The sequence below is a fragment of the Pungitius pungitius genome, chromosome 2, assembly GCF_949316345.1.
Source record: "Pungitius pungitius chromosome 2, fPunPun2.1, whole genome shotgun sequence".
NCBI lineage: Eukaryota > Metazoa > Chordata > Actinopteri > Perciformes > Gasterosteidae > Pungitius > Pungitius pungitius.
This window is the reverse complement of record NC_084901.1, coordinates 29,625,163-29,647,674: the sequence shown is the minus strand read 5'-3', so window position 1 is coordinate 29,647,674 and position 22,512 is coordinate 29,625,163. Positions and strand designations below refer to the sequence as shown.

At 43.3% G+C, this 22,512-nt stretch overlaps 1 protein-coding gene across 1 annotated transcript; it reads left to right on the top strand.

Annotated features, from left to right (window-relative positions):
• Nucleotides 1-1,046: 1,046 nt before the first annotated feature.
• LOC119199160 (vesicle-associated membrane protein 7-like) lies at nucleotides 1,047-9,791 on the top strand. The gene is made up of 6 exons (XM_062560749.1): nucleotides 1,047-1,102; nucleotides 7,655-7,735; nucleotides 7,851-7,941; nucleotides 8,245-8,312; nucleotides 8,498-8,590; nucleotides 8,753-9,791. The coding sequence occupies exons 2-6, from the start codon at nucleotides 7,697-7,699 to the stop codon at nucleotides 8,816-8,818; spliced, it is 357 nt and encodes a 118-aa protein (XP_062416733.1). The 5' UTR covers nucleotides 1,047-1,102; nucleotides 7,655-7,696; the 3' UTR covers nucleotides 8,819-9,791.
• Nucleotides 9,792-22,512: the final 12,721 nt, after the last annotated feature.

The window sequence follows — 22,512 nt, the reverse complement described above, 5'->3', positions numbered from 1 at the left end:
TTGGGGTGGGAGTGGTTACATACACTTTTTTGCATATAGTGAATGACAAGCCTATCGGGCCTTGGGGATTTTCCGGGCAAATTGTGTCTGCTCATCCCATCTGTAGATGGTGGGGGTCCCTGCCACCCTCTCACCACACCTGTCATAAAGCACCTTCTGATGACAGTTATATGACTGCCTTCATACAGAGGTATTGACCCTCTGCACTAAAAGGTCCCCGGCAAAAGTGTGTTTCTGACAACCCAAGGATGTCTGTTCATCCTTCCTCTAACCCTCTTTATTGTTTTATAACTACTCTCACCAACAGCTTTAAGTGTAGGCTAATAAAAGTGAAAAAGGTGATACAAAGGCAGAAAAAAACGTTATTTATTTATTTATCACCAATCATATACGGGTGGTCCACAGCGAAGGTGCTGTGTTCTCCTGGGAACTCAACCCAGAGAGGTCGGTGTGGGTTTCAATAACATGAGCGGTTCTAAAACCTCTTCTTCATCAACTGATGTTTCAATTACCAACTTAAAACATGACAAACATTGACCTCTAGCGTCAGAAAGCAGAAGGTAAATAAACTGCACTGCCTGCAGTACTTCCACTGAGCAGCAGAGGGAGGCAGCGCTGACCTGAGTGGCGGTAGAGCGCAGGTGTGAGCGAGGTGGAACGCAGTAAACCAGTAAGGCACCAAACAGTACCTGAGGGCACAAGAGGCAACACTCGGACCCTTCAAAACTGATAACAAAGATGACTGTCCATGTTGACGCTGATATTTAACAGGGCCCCCGTCCTCTTTGTCGACGAAGATCGATTTAGACGAGTCGTCATGTTTAATAAACAAAAACTTAGGAGAGCAGACCGGTAACAATATCCAGTGATATGTGTGACCGGCGACGGCCGCCGAGGCTTCGGAAGGGGACGTCGTAGCTGGGGACGTGTCCCTCTCGAGGGATGGCCGCCACGAGCGCTGCCTGAGGAAGCTGACCGTCCGCCTGACCTCTGGGCGGCAGTTGAGTCTGGAGGAGTGGCCGCACTCTGGTGCGCAGACTCGCTGGGACATGGAGACGGTGGGCGGCGAGGGGTCACTGGAGGTGTCCTCCCTCTCGAACTGGTAAAAACGGCAATCTGGCTTCATATTCTTGGAGCCTGGGCGGTAAGATGGCGTGAAACTAAAGAGGTTCGAGATAGAGCTCACCCGGCCTGTCTTGTGGCATGTGTTATCTTTTTTTAAACGTTTTTAAACACTTGGGAAATATAGATATTAGGCTGTAAGAACTACTTCATTATCGTTTCTTTTTGTTCCACCCTCCAGAACGTGGGGGCGTGGGGCCGCTGTCCTTTTTGTCCCTGGCCTGGTCAGGGTGACTGTGCTTCGTGGGCCGATAAACACCAGAGTCTTTGAATTGCTCTTAGTCTGGACTCTCCCCTGAGACCCGTTGTTGTCCTCGTGCCACAGGGAACACGGATCACAGGATCACTGAGCCACTCAAACTCAGTTACACATGAAAACACAAATATTTGCCTAATCAATATGGAACTCGACCCCCCCGCTCCTCCCCCTCTGGGGCTCCTAAAAGCACTTCCGGGGGGAGCGGTCGGGCTCTTTGAAATCTCAACAACAAGGCTAACATCGCAACTTTTGTTTGCAGCATTCGTTGTGTTTCAAAAGTAAAGTCAGATCTAAATTAACAGTGATGAAGTATTAGTATGGGAAGAGTTACGGTATTTAACTGTGAGCACATATTTACATTTTACTTCCTACAGTGTGAGTAAAGAGTACCGTGAGTCTGTGAAGGGACACTTTCAATGTGCAAAGCTTAATGATGGCGGGGGGGGTTTTGGGCCGATTTGGTCCTCTACCACCACCGTCTGTCCTGGAGTCTTTGAATAAATCATGATATTGTTGCTGGAAAAGCAAACCTGACTACTTTAAAACACAGTAATTCAATAAGTCTGTAATAATAAGGGTTTAATAGAGGTTTGTTAAAAGTGTGTCTTTTTATTTAATCACTTAGGAACTATCTAAACTTACATGTTTTAAAACCTCTTACTCAGTGGAATAATTTATTCAACCACTGCTCTTAGCGAAGCGCAACTGACGTTAATCCAGAGAAAACATGTTGGTACAGTGTTCATACTAGCGTAAGTGGGATGATGAAAAATCACAAAAGACAGACATATAAAAGGTGATTGTAAGTTTATTTTTGTAATATAATCATATCAGTAAAATATAAACCAGGTGACTGTGCTTCGTGGGCCGCTAAACATCAGGCTTGTTGAATCGCTCTTAGTCTGGACTCTCCCCTGAGACGTGTTGACCTTGGGCCGCCCAACAAGGGGCTCGTGCCACAGAGACAACAGATCACATGATCACTGAGCCACGCAAACTCCTCCACCACGATAAGGTGGCGATTCACGGAGGAGGTTTTTTTTTTTATGTGGGAAACCAATAGATGGAAAAACCCACAGATGTGTGTGTGTGTGTGTGTGTTTGTGTGCGTGTGTGTGTGTGTGTATGTGTGTTTGTTTGTGTGTTTTTGTGTGTGTGTGTGTGTACGTGTTTTTGTGTGTGTGTGTGTACGTGTTTTTGTGTGTGTGTGTGTGTGTGTGTGTGTGTGTGTGTTTGTGTGTGTGTGTGTGTGTGTGTGTGTGTGTGTGTGTGTGTGTGTGTGTGTGTGTGTGTGTGTGTGTGTGTGTTTGTGTGCGCTGTGAAGCGCAGGTGGAACGGGAGCGGGGGAAATGGATGAGGTACAGGATGTGGGGGAGATGAAGAAGGTGTTACTCCATGTCCTGCATTTTTTGCCTCATTTTATCCATTTCTGTTTTACGGTCTTCCATCCGTCTCCCAAAAGTGCCCAATCTCTTTTTCTTAGAGTACAAGCAAATGTTTTCAAGTAAAGTTATTTCAACCTGAAATTCTTGGGCTTTGATTGCCATCAGATTTTCCAGCTGATGGATCATTGAGATCAGGCAAGGAATCCTCTCGTTCTTAAGCATGATGTTTTCTGCCTCCAACAGCTCTTCGTTGGCCTGGTGCTGCTGCAGCTCGAGCGCTAGACAGATGTTATTGGTATCTAGGGCGGTGACTTTGGACTCTAAGCACTGTTGCTGGCAAATCAGTTCGCTTGTGGTCCTTTCCTCCAGATCTACCAAGTCTTGCAGCAAGGTGTCGTTGTGGACCTCGAGCTCAGCATTTTTGAGAGCGAGGTGCTCTGTGGTCTCGTTGATCTCCAAAACCAGATCGGACTTGTTCAAACGGAGAATCTCCCTCACAGCCTCTCTCTCCATAATCAACTGCACGTTTTCTGCTTCCAACTTTGTGTTGTTGGCCTGCTGCTGCTGCAGCTTCTCCTGCAGATGATTATTTTCAGAGAGTAACTGTGTTACTTCGGATGCCGTGGACCGTTGCTGGTCATCCAGAGCTCGATGCTTTTGGCAGGTGTCGTGACTGGCCTTAAGTTCAGCAGTATTGACAGCAAGTTGTTCTTCTGTCTCGGTGAGCTTCAAAACCAAACACCTGTTCTGCTCTATTAGTTGCTGGTTCTGAAGCTTTTGGTCTGAAACCATGGATGTGTACTCGCAAACCATGCGTTCGTAGGCCAGCTCTTGTTCATGTAGCCGGCTCAACATATCGGCCTTCTCGGTGTCCATGGAGGCTCGGAGGTCGCTCACCAGCCTTATCATGGTGTGGACGGTGTTGCTAGCACGAGATAGTGCTATATTTTCCTCGTATCCTGACGGAGGACACCCAAGCAGAGGAGCGCGAGCTCTAGGTCTGCGGTTGTTTCCGCGAGACATGGTGAAATATAATAAAAACACTTAAAAAAGGTTGTTTGTTCGTCGATATCGACTCTGTGTAGTCTTTAAAAAGACTGTTGGAAAGCCTGTAAAAAGGCTGAAAGCCTTGAAAAAGGCTGTTGTTTGGATGCTAAACGACTTGATGTGGTCTTTGAAGAAGGGTGTTGAATCGTTCAAAGGCTACTTCGGTCTGTAACGGACAGTTGTCGCTGATAAATTCTCTGGAGAAAAAATCGAACCTGCTCGCTCTGAACTCAGTAAGGGACTGAAATCATCTGATTCCGTTGGGAAGTAGTCTAATTCCGTTCCATTCCATTCCAGCAGTCTGATTCCATATGACACTCATGAGGGACGATGCATTCAGTCGCCATGGAGACAGGATACAAAGATAGTAGTTTACAATAAAACCCACATTGTGTGTGTATATATATATATATATGGTCCTGCTGTTAAATCAAAGAGCTCATCAACTAAATAAACACAAATATTCTTATGATTATGCAATGGCGCCTTGCAGTTACCAAACTGTGGAATAACATCTGCTCGTTCTCCCCTCTCCGAACAATCAACACAGATAAAATGTTTGCTTCTCAGATGTTCAATGACAATACTGTTTATTTAAAATGTTCTTCCTCCTTCCCTGGCTCTATTCCTTTTCACAGCATCCCTGTTGAGGTGTCATTTCAGGGTCAACAGGTGTAAATAATTACAGCAGTAATGTTCCATTTTGCTGGAGCGGGCCCCTGGTATTGTGCCTGCTGGTACACACTAAAGAGAATGTGAACATAATTACTCTACTTTAATGTACTTGCCTTGCTAAGACATGTCAACAAAATCTGCTGTGACCAGGCTAATGATACCATGCATATTCACAAGCCTTCGTACATTTCACCATCATTATTCTCTCTAGGTTGGGGGTTAAGAGTCAGACGGCCATTGTGGTCTCTTAAAAATCTACTTTAAATCAAGAATTTTTGAAACTAAAATTAGCCTCTAATGCAAAGGGGACATGTCTTGTCCATGAATATATCACTAAATGAAGGTTTTAGAGCGTAGCTGGGCATGCAGAGCGTTAAAAGAGCACGAGACAACAATTTGCCATTTAAAGATATCATGGAGTAACATGTTTACCTGAAAAAATACTCGATTTACACCACATTTCATTAAAATCTATTTCCTCTGAAAGCTTATTACTATTTGTCCATGTACCTTTTGATAGTCCATTTTAGCGTTAAAACCATAAAAAAGAAAACTTTGGGTTACTTAACGTAACCTCGGTTCTTTGATAACAGAGTGAGGTGTTTCACTATGGGAATCGTCTCGGCGTGACCAACTAAGGAAGCTCCAATGGCACCACGTCTGTCAGTGACAGACAGGTCGGGCTGTGCTGGGGCCCCGCCCCCTCATATTACCACAGTCGTCAGCCCCTCGCAAATCATTCTAGACCCATTTATTTCTGTGTCAATGCAAGGAGGGATGTGTTGGTGAAACACCTCACTCTGTTATCAAACAACCGAGGTTACGTTAAGTAACCCAACGTTTATCACTATGGGAGATATAGACCGCTCCCGGATTGCATGCCATTCCCAAAGTCAAAAATTGTTTAGCCCGGTAAAGACTATCACACGGGCGCTGGCGCGTTGGCCTCTAGCACAGCGTGTGCTAACGACGGCCTGAGACATCGAGCCTGTAAAACCTTACAAAAGTGTGAGGTGTAGACCAGCTCACTGCCGCACAAATATCCTGCACTGGAACACCCTTGAACAGGGCCCATGAAGAGGCCATACTCCTTGTGGAATGCAGCCCCCCCCCCACCCCCCCAGACCCTGGGGGGGCTGCAAACCCTTACAAGTATAGGCTAGGGATATGGCCTCCACAATCCAGTGGAACAGCCTCTGGCGTGACAATGGCTTGCCTTTGTGAGAAGTGGCCCAGGACACGAACAGCTGATCTGCTTCTCTGAAACCTGCTGATCTGCTCACATGCAAATGCAGTGCTTGCACTGGACACAACGTGTTAAGCCTTCGTTCCCCTGAGGAGGAAAACAGAGGTGGGTAAAAAGCTGAGCGCTCCACCGTGGGACGCTGCCTCCAACACCTTAGGCTCAAAAGCCTGTTTAGGCCGCATTCAGACCCTAGTGAGCCCTGGAGAAAACTGTAAGCAGGAGGGGCGAACGGATAAAGCCTGTGAGTCACTCACACGCTTTGCTGTGGTTAAAGCCAAGAGCAATGCTGTTTTAAGGGAAATAAACTTCATCTCCACTGCCTCTATAGGCTGAAACGGGTGTTGAGAGAGAGCCTCCAACACCACCAATAGATCCCGCAGAGGAACCAGGGGCCTAGAGACGGGGAGCTTACAGCGAGCACCTTTCATGAAGCAACACACTAAAAGGTGCTGTCCTATCGTCTTCTCACCAAAGCCCAAATGACAGGCTGAGATAGCCGCTAAATATACTTTAATAGTAGAAAACGCTTTACCCTTGTCTACTAAATCCTGCAGGAAACACAGTAGGTCAACTACTGAACACTGGAAAGGAATGGTGTGCACCATTCCTCAAAAACCCACCATTTACCTCCAGCGGCCCCCAGCTTATTTGAGTTTGAGACCCCTGGTCTAGCTGTACACTAACATCTGGGTAAAGCACATTCCATCTCTGCAACTTCCTGGTCCTGAGAGCTTTATTGGTGCAAAAGTGTGACACTCTTGTTGGTGAGTCCACCTCTTGTTGGTTTATGCATTCAGCCTCGCTGTAACTAGGGATACTCTTCCTTGAAATAGGAATTGAATGTTGTACAATGGTTTTCTTTTGCAAATAAAATGTCTCTGTGCAATCGAGAAGCTGCCCTAAAATCTTGCTTTGAGGTGAAACTAACATGGACGCAATCAGTGATAACTTAAGGCTTATTTTTTTCAAAATAGTAACAAATCTGACAGCAATGAAACTAAAGTAATATTCTTTGGAACACAGTCCAACATTAGATCTTCTCATCCTTTCACCTCCTCGACTCAAAACATTCAAGTGTGACAAATAATTATGTAGGTCAATTATTCTTAATGTTTAATACAAAGAAACCAAAAGTCTTTTCATTAGAGGTATAAAATAAATAAAACAAGATGTGTACAAACAATGGCGGCGAATCAACCCTAAAATCACATGAAATTGAACATTTGAGTAAGCTCCTCTATCATCACTTAAGCTCCTCTATGAGTTTACTCAAATGTATAACTAAGGAGGATCAGGTTGGGGGAGGTGATAGAGGGGGTGTATTACCCAGTGCATGGGCATAGGGCACACCTTCAGCCCATCAACCCAATCAAGTGACATGGATATAGAGGCTGACTGAACAGCAGAGCAGGGTGAACACTGTCAGCATGGGAGAAGGCCAACAACCGTGAAGCATTACTGCCCCGTCATGCCTCTCCTTTGTTTTTCCCCAGGACAAGTGGGTGAGGACCTAAGACCCTGACTGGGAGGAATATATATATATTTTTATCCTAGCCCCCTTCTCGATACATTTTTGTTATTGGACTAATGTGTCTGTCCTTTCCTTTCCAGTGTCACTAAACTGCTGTTTTAAAACGTAAATGAATGAATGCCATACAAGTCATTTTCCTTAGACCACAGCATTTGACCAACATTTCTTCTCATCATCTGGGCCCTTTCACCTCTTGGGCCTTAGCGTTCAATTTAGGATGGCAGTGTGACAAATAAAACAGGATTAATGAACCAAACTTCTCCGTTCTAACCCTGACCATAACTGTCATTATTTATTGCTTAATAAACAACACATGCATGTTCCCTCTTTCATGATATGACAAGATGAATACAACAATGGTTGCAAATTAACCCTCAAATCGCTTCCAGACAACGTACGGGTCGCGAGCACAAACGGCCCTGCCTTACGCCATGAACGGCGAGTTCTCCTCAACGCTCGCCGCTCAGATGGTGAGTGCTGTAGCTGTGGCGTATCAAGCACCACTTTGAGACGGTTTATCACTTGTCAGGTCACACAAGCAGATTTAGGAATCACAACCATGTCCTCCGTCTTTCTCTTTGGTAGAAACACCACTCGGACCCACGAGGATCAGATCGTGTCACTGAGGCTCAGATGCAGGTGGATGACCTGAAAGGCATTATGGTCCGCAACATAGGTGAGCTTCTTATGAGTTTCCTTTTTCTTTAAAACTATGATATATGCTCATGAGATAATGATTCAATCAAAAGTCAATTTTATCGAATTAGAAAAAAATGTCTTTACATTTAAATAATTGCAGTTGATTGTGGATGCACAAGTGGCGCAGAAGTACTGGTTTTATTAACCAAAGCCAAATGCACTGGACAAAAAGCTATGCATGAAAATTTGGAAAAAAGTCCTAAATATCAGTCAGATTTCACAAAGCCTTTAATATGAATCCCTTTTTTTTTTCTTTGGCTCTCTTTGTGCATTTTTACAGACTTGGTCGCTCAAAGAGGAGAGATGCTGGAATTGCTGATTGACAAGACAGAGAATTTGGTTGATTCTGTGAGTTCAAAGTGTGGTGTTTTTTTTGTTTAGTTTTTCCTGCCCTCTCTGTCCCACTTGTTTTCTACTGCAGGGAATTTGGCATTAAGCAGTGTACACTTTTAAAATCTTTTGACAGAAATCTGGTAAGCTACTTATCCTCAAATGTGGTCACCAGAGTAACTTTCTCTCTTCACTCCATTTAGTCGGTCACATTCAAAACCACGAGTCGTAACCTGGCAAGAGCCATGTGTATGAAGAACCTCAAGCTGACTATTGTCATTGTGCTGGTGTGCCTGGTGAGTATTGGATAGAAATGGTTAGTATTGGGATGCAGTGATAGTGTTCTTTCCACAAATCTAGTGGATTATTACTTGTATATTACTTTTTTTGCATGGCTCACAGCAGGATTAATCAAATGCCGGTGCAGGAACTTAACTTTGCACCCGTCCTCCTTTCAGGTGATCCTTTACGTTATAATTTCTGCTGCCTGTGGAGGCCTCAACTGGCCCTCGTGTGTCAAATGAGAGGAGGGATGGGGGGAAAAGGAAGAGGTGCACCTGTTCGACGCTGCCAGCAAGTGGACACAAATGGAAACTTTCCTTCCCCTTCTCTACCTTCAAGATCGATGGAAGACGAATGCTGCTCATCCTCCTGCCTCCTTCTTTGCCAATTCTTTGATAGCGTGCACATTGACTTGCCTTTCGGACAGGGAGTCCCACCTCATTCCCAGAATAATGGATAGCAGCCAGGTTGCCTAAAACTGATCTAAAAAACAAGAACGTTGTCTTATACTAGTCTGGTACATTCATTTTGTCTCATGCACTTAGTGGCCTGATGTATTGGTTTAAGATATTGCCCTAAACCTATTGCCGTATTTCATCCATTCAGATTGCTATGCTAATGATCTGCACAGAGATAGCTTAATTATCCTAAGTTAGTTGTCCTGCTTTTCCTTTGAAAGTCACAAACGGGACCTATTGGGTGTACATAGCACGTTGCGGATCCATCAAGAAGGAACCCCACAATAGTGTCTGGTCCCCTGTTGTATTACTGAAAACTAACTTTTGACAGAAAACCATAGAGTACATCTTAAGTGGCGAGTGTCCAATGAACAATGTCGTTGGTGTCATGAATTTGCTTGAAATCGCAGATTTTTGGATTTCCTTCACATATTACCGCCAATCACAGTTGTATATTCTAAAATGTGTGTTGTAAAATACCAGATTTGATCATACAAATAAATATAGTACATTTAATTCATATTATTGACTCAAAGATGTAATAATTATTCAACCCTTACATTTGCAAGCAAATCCTGATCCCTTTCACCTTTTGACCTCTGCTAGGATGTTTGGCCCATGTTCTTTCTGTTAAAACAATGCACTTTTTACACTGTGTATATATATATTTGCTTCTTGGCATCATGTGGTTCATAATCATGTAATTATTTAGTTATTGTACAGCCAGATTGGAAATAATAAAATCTCATCCAGTTGATGATCTCTTCAGATGTAAATCCAAAAAAGTGTTGGATTCATTGGGTTAATAATATCTGCGCGGATTCTCTTGTTAATTAATAACGGTTAAGGTTAAGAAACTCCTCAGACAGCTGTAACATGTTAGTGAGCATAAATTAACACAATACCAACCAGTCAGAAGTTAACATGACTGTCCTGTTTAAATGGGATTTCCCCGACTAACTGATGCAGCGCTGCTAGCATCGCTAGCCGCTAGCTTTCTCAATGACTGAATAGCTTTGTGTAAATGTTGAAAATATGTAGGTTGCTTTCTCCATTAAACAATGTACAACATAGTGCACAACTCAGAATAAACAACGACCTTCTGATGGCAGCCGATGGTGGCTCCCCATCGTTACTGATCCTTTTGGACCTATCAGCTGCTTTTGACACAGTAGATCACACCATCCTACTCCATCGCCTCCAGCACATTATTGGACGCTCAGGGAATGTCCTTACCTGGTTTTCCTCATACCTGAGCGGTAGGGCGGAGTACGTTGCCCTGGGCGACACCAAATCACTCACCCACAATGTGACCTACGGTGTCCCTCAGGGCTCTGTACTGGGTCCTACGCTGTTCTCCATCTACATGCTCCCCCTGGGAAAAATCATTACTAGACAAGGCATATCATTTAACTGCTATGTTGATGACACACAGCTTTACCTCAAGACACGCACCATTTCCTCACTTCCCTTGGCAACATCCACACTGACCGCCTGCCTGGAGGAGATGAAAGCATGGATGAAGCTCAACTTTCTTCAGTTGAACAGCTCCACAACGGAAGCCATATTAATTGGGACACCACTTCACCTCCGACTATCCAGCATTAACAGTATCACTTTCTCTGGTAAAAACATCCCACTTTCCACATCAGTGACTAGTCTGGGGGTTAAAATAGACCCTCAACTCACCTTCGACAACCACATAAAACCCCTCTGTAAGACAACATTCTATCACCTCAAAAACATCGCCAAACTCTGTCCTATACTTAGCCTATACTGTTATTTAATTTCCAATAGATCCGATTAAAACATTAGCATTAGCAAGTATACATCTGAACCATGTTCAAAGCTATTCTCTACAGGGTCTGGCTTGATGAAAGCTGATACATTTGCTTGTAACAAAATTATGAATTTTACTGAATGAAAAATGTAACTTGATGAAAGCTGATATAATTGCCTGTAACAAATTTCACCTACAAAGCATTTCACCTTCACTAAAGTAAAAAACTTGACTTCGATGGAATATTAAAAACTAGGTTTTTCCTAAAATGAGAACATCAAGTTGTAACAAAGCTAAAAATGGTGTCGTATCTTTTTACTTTGTTTTAAAGTACATTTTTATCTTGGGTACAAGAAATATTTATTATTTAAAATGAATTAAAATTGTAGGTTTAAACAAAATAAAAAATACAATTTAAGAAACAGGAATACATTAGAGCAATTTTTTAAAAGTTGGTCACAACATTCTTTTTCAGTGCACAGAGAGTTCTAGAGAAGTTTGTTACAACTCCTTTTCAAAATTGTCTGCGATGTATTTCTCCCGATTGGCCTGTGTTATAACATGGCCCGGATAGCCTGACACCTCTTGCATGCCTTTCATGAGTGTCTTCACATACCCCCATTTGTTTGGAGACTTTGCAGTGGCCGGCACTTTCTATCTCACCCCTATCTGTTCTCCATTTTTACCACTCTCTTATTCATCCTGTTTGTTCTTCTCCTCCTCAACACATTCCTTGGACACAGTTGCACTGCGTTGCCGGATACTTTTGGATCGATTTGTTCCAGAATAATCTCTGGCACTATTGCTTTGGATAATCTTTACCGTTGCTCCTCGCATTTACAAGGTCCCGAGAAGTGTGGTTAAGGGTCGGAAAGGGATGATAAGCTGTTATTTGCTGTAAAAAAATCTCCTAATTTACACAGTGTATGACCAGCAGGGCCAATTTTAGGAGAACATCTCTACCAATATTTGAAAGAACACTTTTGTTCATTCGTAGTGTTTAGACAATTCTAATGTGTCTCCCAAGGGTGCTTTTCCAGTTTCAGTATTCCAACTCTGAGTAATCTTAACGCATTTGCTTCTCTAAACTTTGACTCGTGGAGTGGTTCAGATTCACGTGTCCGTCAGGTGGTCTGGATAGTGTAATGCACAGCAAACTACGGAGCAGGTGGATTTTATCTTGAAATACTGTGAATTTCTTTTATTTAAATTAAGACAGACAAAATATCAAAGAATCAATATATGAGAATATGAGCAGAAATCTTACTGAAACACATGGGCTAGTCCTGGGACTCAATAAATTATACATAAAGTGTGTATCATTGAGTAGGCGACACATGCAGTTACGGCTCTTCCCCCCAACTTGACACACAATAGAAGAGAAAAGTTAATGTGTTGACTTAGCACAGATAACATGAAAGGAGAGGAGTTTATCTATATACTGAAGAAAATGAAGGGTTCTTCACAAAATGAATCGATGTTCCCATCAATGTTCAAACAAAAACTGTACTGTATGTAAACTAAACTTCACTTCCTGCCTTGTCCTGTCTTCTCCTGTGATTGGCTGCCATGTGATGATTGTTTCCACCTGTGTCCAATCACCTGCACCTCCCCTGTGTATTTAAGCCCTGTCAGTCGCTTGTCTTGTCATTACATGTTGCTTGGTTCAGGTGTCTCGTTGCGTCTTCATGCCGCGCAGTCATAGTATTTGTTGTTTTATCAGGTCCCTGCCTCGTCTTTGTTTGTTCCTTCCCCCCCCCCCCCTTCTCGTCTTTGTTTTGTGAAGTGATTTTGAGTTTTTTTTCAATTTTGAGTTTAGTTTTTTAATCTTGACTATTAAAGTCTTTTTTTGTTCCTCCACTCCTCACCTGAGCCCTCCCTCCTTGCCCTCTCACCCGCACGCTGTGACACAATTTCACTTACTGTTGGTTTGTTCAACATGATCTGGGTAGTATTAAGTAGGTTGTATCTGTCAAATTTCAATATCACAATGTAGGATATTTACCTTCAACGTTTTACTGAGGTTAATTTGGCATTCTTACAAATTACAGGTTTAAGGGCTCTGAGCCACCTTATGACTTTCATTCTAAAAGACAAAACTGGTATCTCCAATTCATTCATTTGACCAATGGGAAAATTAAAAAAAAAACAGGTTTCCCAAACCAATATATTGCCTCATAGTCGATTATTGTACCAATGATTTTACAGTACAACACATTCATATAGCTTTTCAGCTGACTTAAATTTGCACTTTCTTATTGCCTGATTATTATTGCCCAATTATTCACGTGGAAAAATATAAGAGGTGCCTTTACAAGAAGGCAAAAAGGTAGATGTAAAAAAAAAAGTTTGGATGTGACACCTCTTTCCCATGATCCTCAGGTACCATCAATTCTCTGAGGATGCAAACAATTTTATTGTAACGTGGGAAGATTTGCACCAAATGTATGCATACTACCTAATTGAAAAGAAAAAAAATATATATATATATATATATATTTTTAGCTGCACAGGATTACATGAGATGATATATGTTCGGCGATGTATGGTTACTATTTACTTTATTTGTGCAAGTTTTGGGGGACTCAAAAGCCATACTATCCATTTTTTGATTTAGCCAGACTTGTATACAGCTTTTGGGAGATGCTCTTTGATTCCCTTTTACTAATGGCAGATATTGTTCACTGTCTTGGTATAATTTGGAAGATTGATAGCATTTGAAAATGTGTACTGAACACATTCATTGGAAAATCCAAGCAGTGTTGCAGACATTTGATCATAAACATCATGTGGCGATTTAATCTTAAACTGCAGATGCAGATGAAAGGTAGAGGATCACTAAAGTTAATAGCAGTATTCGTACTAATCTTGTGACAATTCATCGGTTGTTGTCTGGATTCAGTCTGGAAAAATGCATACTGTTATTATATCATGCTGTTCAAGTCCTTACCATCCAGGGCCACCTTACTAGTCGTGGCTATTAGTAAATCACTCAATGCATCGACTTGTTTTGTATTTTTTCAAGACTTCTTAGCTCGAGCTGGCGGTCTGTTTACACTCTTTTTGTAGTTAACTTTCCACAATCTTTAGGATTCCTAAATAATGGAAGGAATAATGAAAATATACTTTTAAGTATAATGCTTGTTTTACTACAACATGTAATCAACACATTACTCCCCACCAAAGTGTTCCATCGTCGCTCAGGGATGGCAAAATAGGATCGTGGTGTGTCTTAAACTCTGTAGCTGTGCACTGCAAACTTCCCAAATACCTAAATCCATGCTTTGGGGTGGGAGTGGTTACATACACTTTTTTGCATATAGTGAATGACAAACCTATCGGGCCTTGGGGATTTTCCGGGCAAATTGTGTCTGCTCATCCCATCTGTAGATGGTGGGGGTCCCTGCCACCCTCTCACCACACCTGTCATAAAGCACCTTCTGATGACAGTTATATGACTGCCTTCATACAGAGGTATTGACCCTCTGCACTAAAAGGTCCCCGTCAAAAGTGTGTTTCTGACAACCCAAGGATGTCTGTTCATCCTTCCTCTAACCCTCTTTATTGTTTTATAACTACTCTCACCAACAGCTTTAAGTGTAGGCTAATAAAAGTGAAAAAGGTGATACAAAGGCAGAAAAAAAACGTTATTTATTTATTTATCACCAATCATATACGGGTGGTCCACAGCGAAGGTGCTGTGTTCTCCTGGGAACTCAACCCAGAGAGGTCGGTGTGGGTTTCAATAACATGAGCGGTTCTAAAACCTCTTCTTCATCAACTGATGTTTCAATTACCAACTTAAAACATGACAAACATTGACCTCTAGCGTCATAAAGCAGAAGGTAAATAAACTGCACTGCCTGCAGTACTTCCACTGAGCAGCAGAGGGAGGCAGCGCTGACCTGAGTGGCGGTAGAGCGCAGGTGTGAGCGAGGTGGAACGCAGTAAACCAGTAAGGCACCAAACAGTACCTGAGGGCACAAGAGGCAACACTCGAACCCTTCAAAACTGATAACAAAGATGACTGTCCATGTTGACGCTGATATTTAACAGGGCCCCCGTCCTCTTTGTCGACGAAGATCGATTTAGACGAGTCGTCATGTTTAATAAACAAAAACTTAGGAGAGCAGACCGGTAACAATATCCAGTGATATGTGTGACCGGCGACGGCCGCCGAGGCCTCGGAAGGGGACGTCGTAGCTGGGGACGTGTCCCTCTCGAGGGATGGCCGCCACGAGCGCTGCCTGAGGAAGCTGACCGTCCGCCTGACCTCTGGGCGGCAGTTGAGTCTGGAGGAGTGGCCGCACTCTGGTGCGCAGACTCGCTGGGACATGGAGACGGTGGGCGGCGAGGGGTCACTGGAGGTGTCCTCCCTCTCGAACTGGTAAAAACGGCAATCTGGCTTCATATTCTTGGAGCCTGGGCGGTAAGATGGCGTGAAACTAAAGAGGTTCGAGATAGAGCTCACCCGGCCTGTCTTGTGGCATGTGTTATCTTTTTTTAAACGTTTTTAAACACTTGGGAAATATAGATATTAGGCTGTAAGAACTACTTCATTATCGTTTCTTTTTGTTTCACCCTCTAGAACGTGGGGGCGTGGGGCCGCTGTCCTTTTTGTCCCTGGCCTGGTCAGGGTGACTGTGCTTCGTGGGCCGATAAACACCAGAGTCTTTGAATTGCTCTTAGTCTGGACTCTCCCCTGAGACCCGTTGTTGTCCTCGTGCCACAGGGAACACGGATCACAGGATCACTGAGCCACTCAAACTCAAATTCAGTTACACATGAAAACACAAATATTTGCCTAATCAATATGGAACTCGACCCCCCCGCTCCTCCCCCTCTGGGGCTCCTAAAAGCACTTCCGGGGGGAGCGGTCGGGCTCTTTGAAATCTCAACAACAAGGCTAACATCGCAACTTTTGTTGCAGCATTCGTTGTGTTTCAAAAGTAAAGTCAGATCTAAATTAACAGTGATGAAGTATTAGTATGGGAAGAGTTACGGTATTTAACTGTGAGCACATATTTACATTTTACTTCCTACAGTGTGAGTAAAGAGTACCGTGAGCCTGTGAAGGGACACTTTCAATGTGCAAAGCTTAATGATGGCGGGGGGGTTTTGGGCCGATTTGGTCCTCTACCACCACCGTCTGTCCTGGAGTCTTAAATCATGATATTGTTGCTGGAAAAGCAAACCTGACTACTTTAAAACACAGTAATTCAATAAGTCTGTAATAATAAGGGTTTAATAGAGGTTTGTTAAAAGTGTGTCTTTTTATTTAATCACTTAGGAACTATCTAAACTTACATGTTTTAAAACCTCTTACTCAGTGGAATAATTTATTCAACCACTGCTCTTAGCGAAGCGCAACTGACCTTAATCCAGAGAAAACATGTTGGTACAGTGTTCATACTAGCGTAAGTGGGATGATGAAAAATCACAAAAGACAGACATATAAAAGGTGATTGTAAGTTTATTTTTGTAATATAATCATATCAGTAAAATATAAACCAGGTGACTGTGCTTCGTGGGCCGCTAAACATCAGGCTTGTTGAATCGCTCTTAGTCTGGACTCTCCCCTGAGACGTGTTGACCTTGGGCCGCCCAACAAGGGGCTCGTGCCACAGAGACAACAGATCACATGATCACTGAGCCACGCAAACTCCTCCACCACGATAAGGTGGCGATTCACGGAGGAGGTTTTTTTTTTTATGTGGGAAACCAATAGATGGAAAAACCCACAGATGTGTGTGTGTGTGTTTGTGTGCGTGTGTGTGTGTGTGTATGTGTGTTTGTTTGTGTGTTTTTGTGTGTGTGTGTGTGTACGTGTTTTTGTGTGTGTGTGTGTACGTGTTTTTGTGTGTGTGTGTGTGTGTGTGTGTGTGTGTGTGTGTGTGTGTGTTTGTGTGTGTGTGTGTGTGTGTGTGTGTGTGTGTGTGTGTGTGTGTTTGTGTGTGTGTGTGTGTGTGTGTGTGTGTGTGTGTGTTTGTGTGCGCTGTGAAGCGCAGGTGGAACGGGAGCGGGGGAAATGGATGAGGTACAGGATGTGGGGGAGATGAAGAAGGTGTTACTCCATGTCCTGCATTTTTTGCCTCATTTTATCCATTTCTGTTTTACGGTCTTCCATCCGTCTCCCAAAAGTGCCCAATCTCTTTTTCTTAGAGTACAAGCAAATGTTTTCAAGTAAAGTTATTTCAACCTGAAATTCTTGGGCTTTGATTGCCATCAGATTTTCCAGCTGATGGATCATTGAGATCAGGCAAGGAATCCTCTCGTTCTTAAGCATGATGTTTTCTGCTTCCAACAGCTCTTCGTTGGCCTGGTGCTGCTGCAGCTCGAGCGCTAGACAGATGTTATTGGTATCTAGGGCGGTGACTTTGGACTCTAAGCACTGTTGCTGGCAAATCAGTTCGCTTGTGGTCCTTTCCTCCAGATCTACCAAGTCTTGCAGCAAGGTGTCGTTGTGGACCTCGAGCTCAGCATTTTTGAGAGCGAGGTGCTCTGTGGTCTCGTTGATCTCCAAAACCAGATCGGACTTGTTCAAACGGAGAATCTCCCTCACAGCCTCTCTCTCCATAATCAACTGCACGTTTTCTGCTTCCAACTTTGTGTTGTTGGCCTGCTGCTGCTGCAGCTTCTCCTGCAGATGATTATTTTCAGAGAGTAACTGTGTTACTTCGGATGCCGTGGACCGTTGCTGGTCATCCAGAGCTCGATGCTTTTGGCAGGTGTCGTGACTGGCCTTAAGTTCAGCAGTATTGACAGCAAGTTGTTCTTCTGTCTCGGTGAGCTTCAAAACCAAACACCTGTTCTGCTCTATTAGTTGCTGGTTCTGAAGCTTTTGGTCTGAAACCATGGATGTGTACTCGCAAACCATGCGTTCGTAGGCCAGCTCTTGTTCATGTAGCCGGCTCAACATATCGGCCTTCTCGGTGTCCATGGAGGCTCGGAGGTCGCTCACCAGCCTTATCATGGTGTGGACGGTGTTGCTAGCACGAGATAGTGCTATATTTTCCTCGTATCCTGACGGAGGACACCCAAGCAGAGGAGCGCGAGCTCTAGGTCTGCGGTTGTTTCCGCGAGACATGGTGAAATATAATAAAAACACTTAAAAAAGGTTGTTTGTTCGTCGATATCGACTCTGTGTAGTCTTTAAAAAGACTGTTGGAAAGCCTGTAAAAAGGCTGAAAGCCTTGAAAAAGGCTGTTGTTTGGATGCTAAACGACTTGATGTGGTCTTTGAAGAAGGGTGTTGAATCGTTCAAAGGCTACTTCGGTCTGTAACGGACAGTTGTCGCTGATAAATTCTCTGGAGAAAAAATCGAACCTGCTCGCTCTGAACTCAGTAAGGGACTGAAATCATCTGATTCCGTTGGGAAGTAGTCTAATTCCGTTCCATTCCATTCCAGCAGTCTGATTCCATATGACACTCATGAGGGACGATGCATTCAGTCGCCATGGAGACAGGATACAAAGATAGTAGTTTACAATAAAACCCACATTGTGTGTGTATATATATATATATATGGTCCTGCTGTTAAATCAAAGAGCTCATCAACTAAATAAACACAAATATTCTTATGATTATGCAATGGCGCCTTGCAGTTACCAAACTGTGGAATAACATCTGCTCGTTCTCCCCTCTCCGAACAATCAACACAGATAAAATGTTTGCTTCTCAGATGTTCAATGACAATACTGTTTATTTAAAATGTTCTTCCTCCTTCCCTGGCTCTATTCCTTTTCACAGCATCCCTGTTGAGGTGTCATTTCAGGGTCAACGGGTGTAAATAATTACAGCAGTAATGTTCCATTTTGCTGGAGCGGGCCCCTGGTATTGTGCCTGCTGGTACACACTAAAGAGAATGTGAACATAATTACTCTACTTTAATGTACTTGCCTTGCTAAGACATGTCAACAAAATCTGCTGTGACCAGGCTAATGATACCATGCATATTCACAAGCCTTCGTACATTTCACCATCATTATTCTCTCTAGGTTGGGGGTTAAGAGTCAGACGGCCATTGTGGTCTCTTAAAAATCTACTTTAAATCAAGAATTGAGGAACTAAAATTAGCCTCTAATGCAAAGGGGACATGTCTTGTCCATGAATATATCACTAAATGAAGGTTTTAGAGCGTAGCTGGGCATGCAGAGCGTTAAAAGAGCACGAGACAACAATTTGCCATTTAAAGATATCATGGAGTAACATGTTTACCTGAAAAAATACTCGATTTACACCACATTTCATTAAAATCTATTTCCTCTGAAAGCTTATTACTATTTGTCCATGTACCTTTTGATAGTCCATTTTAGCGTTAAAACCATAAAAAAGAAAACTTTGGGTTACTTAACGTAACCTCGGTTCTTTGATAACAGAGTGAGGTGTTTCACTATGGGAATCGTCTCGGCGTGACCAACTAAGGAAGCTCCAATGGCACCACGTCTGTCAGTGACAGACAGGTCGGGCTGTGCTGGGGCCCCGCCCCCTCATATTACCACAGTCGTCAGCCCCTCGCAAATCATTCTAGACCCATTTATTTCTGTGTCAATGCAAGGAGGGATGTGTTGGTGAAACACCTCACTCTGTTATCAAACAACCGAGGTTACGTTAAGTAACCCAACGTTTATCACTATGGGAGATATAGACCGCTCCCGGATTGCATGCCATTCCCAAAGTCAAAAATTGTTTAGCCCGGTAAAGACTATCACACGGGCGCTGGCGCGTTGGCCTCTAGCACAGCGTGTGCTAAAGACGGCCTGAGACATCGAGCCTGTAAAACCTTACAAAAGTGTGAGGTGTAGACCAGCTCACTGCCGCACAAATATCCTGCACTGGAACACCCTTGATCAGGGCCCATGAAGAGGCCATACTCCTTGTGGAATGCAGCCCCCCCCCCCACCCCCCAGACCCTGGGGGGGCTGCAAACCCTTACAAGTATAGGCTAGGGATATGGCCTCCACAATCCAGTGGAACAGCCTCTGGCGTGACAATGGCTTGCCTTTGTGAGAAGTGGCCCAGGACACGAACAGCTGATCTGCTTCTCTGAAACCTGCTGATCTGCTCACATGCAAATGCAGTGCTTGCACTGGACACAACGTGTTAAGCCTTCGTTCCCCTGAGGAGGAAAACAGAGGTGGGTAAAAAGCTGAGCGCTCCACCGTGGGACGCTGCCTCCAACACCTTAGGCTCAAAAGCCTGTTTAGGCCGCATTCAGACCCTAGTGAGCCCTGGAGAAAACTGTAAGCAGGAGGGGCGAACGGATAAAGCCTGTGAGTCACTCACACGCTTTGCTGTGGTTAAAGCCAAGAGCAATGCTGTTTTAAGGGAAATAAACTTCATCTCCACTGCCTCTATAGGCTGAAACGGGTGTTGAGAGAGAGCCTCCAACACCACCAATAGATCCCACAGAGGAACCAGGGGCCTGGAGACGGGGAGCTTACAGCGAGCACCTTTCATGAAGCGACATACTAAAAGGTGCTGTCCTATCGTCTTCTCACCAAAGCCCAAATGACAGGCTGAGATAGCCGCTAAATATACTTTAATAGTAGAAAACGCTTTACCCTTGTCTACTAAATCCTGCAGGAAACACAGTAGGTCAACTACTGAACACTGGAAAGGAATGGTGTGCACCATTCCTCAAAAACCCACCATTTACCTCCAGCGGCCCCCAGCTTATTTGAGTTTGAGACCCCTGGTCTAGCTGTACACTAACATCTGGGTAAAGCACATTCCATCTCTGCATCTTCCTGGTCCTGAGAGCTTTATTGGTGCAAAAGTGTGACACTCTTGTTGGTGAGTCCACCTCTTGTTGGTTTATGCATTCAGCCTCGCTGTAACTGGGGATACTCTTCCTTGAAATAGGAATTGAATGTTGTACAATGGTTTTCTTTTGCAAATAAAATGTCTCTGTGCAATCGAGAAGCTGCCCTAAAATCTTCCTTTGAGGTGAAACTAACATGGACGCAATCAGTGATAACTTAAGGCTTATTTTTTTCAAAATAGTAACAAATCTGACAGCAATGAAACTAAAGTAATATTCTTTGGAACACAGTCCAACATTAGATCTTCTCATCCTTTCACCTCCTTGACTCAAAACATTCAAGTGTGACAAATAATTATGTAGGTCAATTATTCTTAATGTTTAATATAAAGAAACCAAAAGTCTTTTCATTAGAGGTATAAAATAAATAAAACAAGATGTGTACAAACAATGGCGGCGAATCAACCCTAAAATCACATGAAATTGAACATTTGAGTAAGCTCCTCTATCATCACTTAAGCTCCTCTATGAGCTTAGTCAAATGTATAACTAAGGAGGATCAGGTTGGGGGAGGTGATAGAGGGGGTGTATTACCCAGTGCATGGGCATAGGGCACACCTTCAGCCCATCAACCCAATCAAGTGACATGGATATAGAGGCTGACTGAACAGCAGAGCAGGGTGAACACTGTCAGCATGGGAGAAGTCCAACAACCGTGAAGCATTACTGCCCCGTCATGCCTCTCCTTTGTTTTTCCCCAGGACAAGTGGGTGAGGACCTAAGACCCTGACTGGGAGGAATATATATATATTTTTATCCTAGCCCCCTTCTCGATACATTTTTGTTATTGGACTAATGTGTCTGTCCTTTCTTCTACTAAATGAGATTCCAGTGTCACTAAACTGCTGTTTTAAAACGTAAATGAATAAATGCCATACAAGTCATTTTCCTTAGACCACAGCATTTGACCAACATTTCTTCTCATCATCTGGGCCCTTTCACCTCTTGGGCCTTAGCGTTCAATTTAGGATGGCAGTGTGACAAATAAACCAGAATTAATGAACCAAACTTCTCCATTCTAACCCTGACCATAACTGTCATTATTTATTGCTTAATAAACAACACATGCATGTTCCCTCTTTCATGATATGACAAGATGAATACAACAATGGTTGCAAATTAACCCTCAAATCACATGAAATAAACATGCGTGCAGTCAACTACTGCTGCTAACAGATCCCGCAGGACCAGGATAATTTATTTGTATTAATGAACTTTTCTCCTCATGTTACCCTGGTAACCGCTGTCATTGCAGACGGTTGCGGAAAATCTACGTACTTCCGGTTTGGCTGCTACGCTTCGTATTTTCGTTTTATATGAAAAACCACAAAAGGGATTAACGGAGTAATTAATTGCCAGTTCCGTTTTGGATCTAAAACGTTTTCGTTTTATGTTTTTTTACGGTAAAAGGGACGATCAAAAGGTACACGGACCGACCTGGAACAGTTGCTCAGAGGACTATGACCAGGTGAAAACCATTTTAACTTGGAGTTTATTTAATTAGGACCTCTAGTGGCGCGACGGTGTCAGTGCCGCTTGAACGTGTAACAGGTAATATTACGCGCTAACTAACAAGTACAGCGCCGGGTTTTAAGTAACTTTGGGTTTTTATTGACTCAATTTCCAACCGTTTCTATTAACTTCTGAGCCAGTGGTACGTCACGTTTAATGTTCCCCTAAATACTTGTGTATGTTAGCGTACTGTTTACCTCACGTAAATTACCAATACGTTAAAAACAACCGAAATTAACGCCGAGCACTGAGGCTTGTACGCCTAAATGTTAGCTAAGGTTAAGCTAAAGCTAGCTCATTGGGAGTTTTGTGTATCGTTCGTCCGTTGAAATCATGCTACTCGTATTACATTTTTTTAAAGCT

Bases quoted from the DNA above. Each gene is read 5' to 3' on its own strand.
- LOC119199160 (XM_062560749.1), top strand. From the start codon at position 7,697: ATGAACGGCGAGTTCTCCTCAACGCTCGCCGCTCAGATG. The intron at 8,313-8,497 runs GTGAGTTCAAAG...CACTCCATTTAG, and splicing joins CAGAGAATTTGGTTGATTCT to TCGGTCACATTCAAAACCAC. The intron at 8,591-8,752 runs GTGAGTATTGGA...TCCTCCTTTCAG, and splicing joins TCATTGTGCTGGTGTGCCTG to GTGATCCTTTACGTTATAAT.